Genomic DNA, 7,593 nt, shown 5'->3' on the forward strand with positions numbered 1-7,593 from the left:
GGTGTCTAATGAGAAGGCAGTAGGAAGAGGACCTGCCAGGGGACAAGGGACAGGGTGAAGAACCCAGACAGGAGCCTCTGTGGGTGCCTCAAAGAGTGTGTGACACACCAGAGTCTTGGCTCTCCCCTCCACTCTCCTGAGAGGTCTGCATCTGCCCAGAGAACTCTCCAAGAGTCATTTTCCCATCACCTGCATTCCATCCAGCTGACCAGAGAGCTAGTTAGAAGTATTAGCATTCTCCCCTGCCAGCAGGGCAAAGAGGAAGACAATGTCTTGCAGGTCATGGAGACCAGCTACCCTTTGCCTTTGTAAAGTTCTCAGCTCAGGATGTAGCAGGTCTTAGGAGCAGGGCTTTATAGAACTATTCCCAAGGGACCTAAAGACATTTTTTTTGCTTCCCCAGGCTGACTGACTCCTGCCAAGATGTCCTGCCAGCAGAACCAGAAGCAGTGCCAGCCTCCTCCCAAGTGCCCCTCCCCCAAGTGCCCCCCAAAGAGCACAGCACAGTGTCTGCCTGCAGCCTCCTCCTGCTGTGCTACAAGCTCTGGGGGCTGCAGTGTCCCCAGCTCTGAGGGAGGCTGCTTCCTGAGCCACCACAGGCGCAGGTCCCACAGATGCAGGCGCAGGAGCTCCAGTTCCTGTGACCGTGGCAGTGGCCAGCAGTCTGGGGGCTCAGGCTGTGGGCACAGCTCCGGGGGCTGCTGCTGACCTGGATCCTGAGGCTGAGACAAGAGAGTTTGGAGGGAACAGGAATCTCAAGGGCCAAGGGAAGCACAGCCTGTCCTGTCCCTTCCTGAAAGCTCTGCTGGCTCCTCCTGTCCAGGGTTCCAACTCTCCTGAGGACATCTCCTCTCTGCTGTCCAGGGAGCCACAGTCCCCACACCTGCCCCAGCTGAAGACTGCATATGTCCTATACATACCTAACTCAATAATAAAGTTGATCATGCTCGGATCTCATGAGTCATTCCATTCTGTACCACTCTTGAACTTCTGTGGGTATGTCCCGGAATCCTTAGCTCCTTGACTATCACACTATCTCCAGGGCAAATCCTTAGATGTACAGGGGAAGTAATAACAGCTCTCACTCCTGCCTGCAGGGAGGGAGCTGCAGAGAGTCTTACCATGGGATAAGAGAGAGGAAATGCTGTATGTAGGCTGTTGGCTGGTGCTCTGGAATCTCTGAAAGAGTGGTTTTAATTCTAAAACATGACAGGAGCCTGATCTAACCCAGAAACATCTAACCTGTGATATGATGCTTGTTTGGATGAACTGTTTTTAAGGTCCTCATTACAAAGGAATCAGACTCCTGAGACAAAGGCATAGACATGAGGCAGAGGATGAGCTGAATACAAAGCTTTAGGAGCTTGTGTTGAAGCTCAGTGAGAAGGTTTCCCTGGTGGGTATACATGTGTGAGGTCCCCGTTCTGATTCAAGCAAAAGAAACTGAATGCATACATACATATATATGTATATATACATACATACATACACACACACATACACACACACACACACACACACACACACACAGGCACGCACGCACGCACGCACGCACGCACACATGCACAAGATCAAGGAAGAAAAAGGATAGAGAGGTAGCTAACACAATTACTGTATGAAGATCCAAAAAAAGGAGAAAATCTTAAATAATTGTTTTATAAGGCCAAGAAGAGTTGATGCAGCCAGAGGTTTGGAGTTTAGTCTGTGAGCTGACTGAAGTGTGCAAAATTTTAGGGAATTTTAGCGAAAAGATACAGAGAAATGTTGACATTAGTATAAATAGGGACAATTTAAAAGGTGAATATTTATGACTTTGAAACTGTACACTATTCCAACTCCAATACTTGGGAGCTACAGCCTCCACGCAGAGCTGCCGTCACCTACATTGTGAAGTTCAGGTGTTGCCGGGCTGAAGTAATGTTCTTGAAAGTGAACAAGAGAGCACCTCACTGTGAGCACCAGAGAAATGCCACAGAGCCCCAACGCTAATCGAATTGGAAATGCGAAGAAAACTGATTTTGGGGACAAGGCGAAGGGGGGCTACAGTTAACTTTGTGCATTCCATGGATTTAAAAAAGGGTTCGCTCAAAGTTTAATGATCAAAAAACCCAAAAGGAGTTTAATATTAGATATCGACTGACATAGTCTAAAAACCAAAATATCCATTGAAGTAGGAGCTATAGCTCTGGCCGTAAAGTTTATAAGGAAATCACAGGAGGCAGGATGATTGGCAGGCTGTAGATGGGAAGGGCAGCCCAGGATGAGGGAGAGCTACGCACACCTGCGGCAGCCTGAGAGGTGGCACACACTGGGTGTGAGTGACATCATGCAAAGGTCCCACAGCTCTATGCAGCCTCTCCACGGTATGCCACAGGCTGGACAGAAGTAGGGTCAGAGTTTGCCTTCTGACAGAGGCTATGCAACCAGATTCAGAGGTTCAGAAGCACCCCCACTTCAAAAGCACAACAGAACCTCTACTCCAGCTAACTCTTACCCGAGTGGAGCGAAGACAATGAGCTCACCAATAAAGTGCCTGGGTGGGACACCAAGACCTGGGAATAACCAAAGAGCAAGAAGATGGCCTGGTGGGAGCAGACCTGCAGACCTCATGAGAGAGACTATGATAGAATTCTGAGCCCTGGACCCACCTATTCATTTCACGTTTTTTATTGTCTGCTGTACACTCACCTCCAGGCCCTACTGGTTCAGCATGGAATCAGAGAAAAATCTGGGTCCAAAAATGAGGGTTCCTGATTTTATAAGCAGTGGAACACCATGGCCCCCACCCCTGGAAGCAGCCGCTCGTTCTCTGGAAATGAGTGGACACTGCCATTTGTTTAATAAAACCAGAGAAGACTAGGTTGGACAGAGTCTAGAGACAGTGGTTTTGGTGGGGATCAGTAAAAGATAAGCATTTCACAGCTTTCAACTACTAGCACCAATGAGATAAAGTCTCTGCACCAGCATGACTCAGGCCTCAAACCCTCCCCTGCTCCCCTCTTCCTCTCTCCACAGCCCTCCCCCACCTCCCCTCTTCCTCTCTCCACAGCCCCAAGGACACCTCTGCTCTTTTCCATAACAATAACCTGTTCATCACCTAAAGGGGAAGCCTTAGACCTTTAACTCTTCCTGTAATAAGACAATCAGACACATAATTTCTTTAAAATTTATTTTAAAATGATTATACTTTGTCATCCTTGTGAGTGATATTTGTGATTTAAAAAGGTTTCCTCCATTCTTTTTTTTAAATCTTTTTGTTTTGTTTTGTTTTGTTTTGTTTTGGTATTTTGAGACAACGTTTCTCTGTGTAGCTTTGGTGCCTGTCCTGGATCTCACTCTGTAGACCAGACTGGCCTCAAACTCACAGAGATCCATCTGGCTCTGCCTCCAGAGTGCTGAGATTAAAGGCATGTGCCACTACCCCCTGGCTTCCTCCATTCTCCAGAGAGCTGTGCACCTCTAGTGCTATATAATAAAATGCATTAGAAACACTTTACTGCTTACCAAATTGCAATTTCCAAACCCTTGGAGAACCACTGCTGAACTTTGTCACTACAGACCTCAATAAAACCACACCCCAAAAGGATTACTCATTGCTCAGCTGATCTCCCTACTCACCCCAGTCTTGCTGCATCACTTCCTCCCCAGAACCATTCCTCCAGTTCTGTCAATGGACATCAAATCACATTTCAAGCCATGTCACCTCACATATCATGGATTTCTTATCTTCTCTCCTGAGAGGTCTTCACCTATTGTCCTCCTCTCTCTTAGAGCTTTTTCTCTCCCCAGACACCATCTGTTATCTAGAGATACAGGATTTAAATTCAGAAACATCCACTTCCAAAATGAATATGTTTAACAAGCTCAGCTTCACTAGCTCTAGCAGTGGTTCCCAACCTTCCTAATGCTACAATCCCTTAATACAGTTCCTCATGCTGTGGTGACCTCCAACCATAAATTATTTTCATTTCTACTTCATAACAATAATTTTGCTACTGTTATGAATCATAATGTAAATATCTATGTTTTCTGATGGTCCTGTTGACCCCTGTGAACCAAGGTCATTCAACCCCCAAAGGAGTCACAGCCCAGAGATTGAGACCTTCTGCCATGCACCAACAGTGAAGCTCTTCCCTCGATGACTTACACTTCTTTCATTGTGTCTGTCTGCCCCACTGCATGTGTGCTACTTATGGTGTGTTACATCACTGTGATGCACCAAATATTGAGTAAATAGATGAGTGAGTGACAGAATGGAAAAGTTAGCATGGAGGGTGTACAGGAAGGCTGAGTAACTGGGGCGTCATGTGACTCCTCCTAGAAAAACTCTTCCCATCTTCCCAGGATGATGTGGGAGGACTGGGATGAAGATTACAAGAAGCCACCTGGCTCAGCACATTCTAGAGAAGGAAGAAAAGAAGGAAGGAGGGAAAAGGATAGATGGACAGAGGGAGGAAGGAAGGCAGGGAGGGAGGGAAGGAGAGCTTGGAAGCTGCTTGCATTCCTTCAGTCAGAATACTGTGCTCTCTCATCCAGTTCCCTTCCAAACCACTGTGATATGCATGTGCACAGTGAGTGATGGGCAATTACCACATCTCCATGCTGTATGTGTATCAATGATGTGTAACAAACTGAGGGCCCAGTATCAGTGCCCCTCCTGCTCAGAGCTGAGATGTGAATGGGCACACCTTCCATGCACTCCCCGCCACCACACAGGACTTGACTGACTGTCAAATTCTAGTAGAAGCTTCTTGTTCCAGATATTTCCCCTCCCTCTCTTCCCCATAAATTTTTGGCTCTCACTTCTTAATGCTATAAAGAAAGGGCTATAGTTCTCACTGTGCTATATCTATATTTGTGAGCCACAAATGCCATTATTTTCACATTAGAGATTTGACTTCAAAATTAAAATGACATATAGGAGAATACTTATTCTGTTGACACAGATTCACCAAAGAACTGCAGACTCCATGGTTAGTAACTTGTAGTGCTTTCTAGTCCAGTCACACCGCTAATTACTGTAGGGCAGACGGTGTGTCACACATTCTACTCTGAAATTCTACTGTCAAGGACCAAAACTGACCTTTACCAGTGCTGCTGAGTAGAAGACATAAGTAACGTCAGGGCTTCCTGTCCTGCTGCCACCTGCCTTGGCCTACCAGAAAGATGAAGGTCTAGTGCTGAGCTGGGGGTGTTGGATGCTATGACCCTTCCTCAGTTCCCAACTCTTCCTGAGTGCCTCAGAGGCTGGAGCTCGTCAGTCCACAAGATCTTCCGATGTTCATGAAGGTGGATGACTATTTAGTTGGAGACCCTTCCTGCACTGGAAGGACTGGGGACACCAGACCAGCCTTCCTCAGAGGAGCAGAAACAGCGGTGTGGAAAGAAGGCAGAAGGAACACACTGGGGGTGATGAGCTCCTTTGTGGATGCTTTGGAGTTCAGTCACTACAAAGGTCATCGGTCCAAACACTTTCATACTTTCTATCAGTGGTCTGAAAGATTTGCTCATCCAGCCAGACCTCTTCTAGGAAGCTTTCCCGTGGTAGATTTAATCTCATCCCAGATGACACGGACATAGAGATGCTGGGTAAACAACTAGAAAAGACTAAATAACCTTTTCCAGCAGGAGAATGAAGGAAAAAGGGTTCTTCCTCTGATAAGGTGAGATAAGGTCTGATAAGGAGACCAGATCTATAAAAAGCACTCAGAGAAGAGATGCTGACCAGAGGCTCTGAGGCTTCCCAGCTGATTTTATTCTAGGATCATTAACTCTTGCTCAGATGCTCTGCCAACAAAACCAGCAGGGGTACTGGCCCCTAAAGTAGGTGCTCAGTATTCTGCTGTGCCCCAGCTCTCAGAGATGCTGAAGCTCCTGGCACTGCAGCTGCTGCCTGGACCATCTCAGGCCTTTCTGTTTCTATCCATACCAGACCCAGAGCCCCAGCTTCTACGAACCTACTGGGGCTTCTAGCTGATACCATTGATAGTATAGTTGAGAGGGACAGAGGGACAGTTTTAGAAGGACCAGAAACCCCCAGCCGGACCCAGCTTCCTAAAGGCTCTACAGCAACACCACCACAAACTGGCAGTGTGAAGGATGTTTCTAATTCAAATTATAACAGAAGAAAAAAATGAAACACAATTGCAAGGGCAGACAGAAACACAAACATGTGGGAAGAGATAAATAAAAATAAGAACATTTTAAGGTTCTAAACTGCATATGTCAATAAGGCCAGAGGTTGGCCTGCTAATCTCTGCACCGAGGGCCTGATGTTTGTGAAAGATGTACTCCTTATCTGATCTTTGGGTGGCAGTTTGCCATTTTCCATCTTTATCAAGGGGATCAGCATGGATTGATTCCCCAGGGTCTCATAGCAGCCCAGTGTTATTCTGAGGGACCTGTGTTCCTGACCTCTGTGGAGCCCAATTTCCCCTAAAATGTTCTCAGAGACATGAAGATGCAGTGCGTTCCCTCTGTGTTATTTTAATCTCCAGTGTTTTTCCTTTAAACTTTACATCATTGGAAAACCAAACCACGTGAGCCAGTCTAGTCTCCCAGAGTTTGCACCTTGCATGTGACACTCATCTTGACCTCAGGCCTGAAGTCACTGGTCTTGATTACACTAAATGTACATTTCTTCTGTGTTGCCAAGTCTGTGACTAACAGTCTACAGGGGAAAGAGTCAGAACTGAAGCTGAATGTTAATCAGGAGAACACCCACACCTAAAGAGTCATCACAGACTGAGCTAAAATGAAGAGGTATGAAGAACATCTAATGGGGGGGGGGGCATAGAGAAGGGAAATTCATGTGTTCATTAATATACGAATATATTAAAATTTTAATGATATTTTAAAGCTCTTGGGAAATAAAAAACTACAAATTTGTTTTCTCTCATGTTATCAAAGCTTCATTTTCTTAAGACTTGGGGATCAAAATACTGCCAAGAGAAGGCCGAAGAGGAAGCTGGCTAAGTCCATGTCTTCCAAGAGCTGTCAGAGCTGAGATGTTGATGCTGCAACAGGCTTTGAGTTCATGGCTTCACACCACTCACAGTTTGAGATGCTATTGGATAGAAACAGGCTAGGGGCATGAGAATACTAAGTTATGCTTTGAAATAGCAACAAAGATGGTTCCTGGAGAAGGATTTGCTGTGAATCATAAGAGCTTGTAAAGTCACATGGAGCCAAGACCCAGATATACCTCATGGCCCTAAAAACAGTTCAGGGTAGACACAATGAGATTTATAGGCAAAGCAAAGTTCTCCTTTAGAAACAGTTCTAGACCTTTGGTTTGCAGCTTACAGCCTTTAGCACGTCATCTGTCCGGAATCAGAGTCAAGCTTAGCAGCCCAGCACTGCCATGAGAAGTCCTGATGTTAGTGAATCACATCAGAGATGTGAAAAAATGGGTCCAGAATTAACAACCTATTAATATCCAATCATAGATGGGGGAAAGACTCTTGGAGTCCTTCCACTTCTTGGGAAAATGGAAGGAGATTAATCTTCCTCAGTGATGTAGACACTGGTAGCACCTTTTCCATACTGCAGTTGATAGCTCCACACCCATACTTACACGTATGGCCCTGATTA

The 7,593-nt window shown here is 46.0% G+C and overlaps 1 protein-coding gene across 1 annotated transcript; it reads left to right on the forward strand.

Annotated features, from left to right (window-relative positions):
- The first annotated feature begins 423 nt into the window (after positions 1-423).
- On the forward strand, positions 424-708 carry LOC118585316 (late cornified envelope protein 3D-like). Its single transcript, XM_036189703.1, has one exon. The coding sequence runs from the start codon at positions 424-426 to the stop codon at positions 706-708; it is 285 nt and encodes a 94-aa protein (XP_036045596.1).
- The last annotated feature ends 6,885 nt before the right edge of the window (positions 709-7,593 follow it).

Source organism: Onychomys torridus, chromosome 6 (genome assembly GCF_903995425.1).
Source record: "Onychomys torridus chromosome 6, mOncTor1.1, whole genome shotgun sequence".
In the NCBI taxonomy this organism is placed as follows: domain Eukaryota; kingdom Metazoa; phylum Chordata; class Mammalia; order Rodentia; family Cricetidae; genus Onychomys; species Onychomys torridus.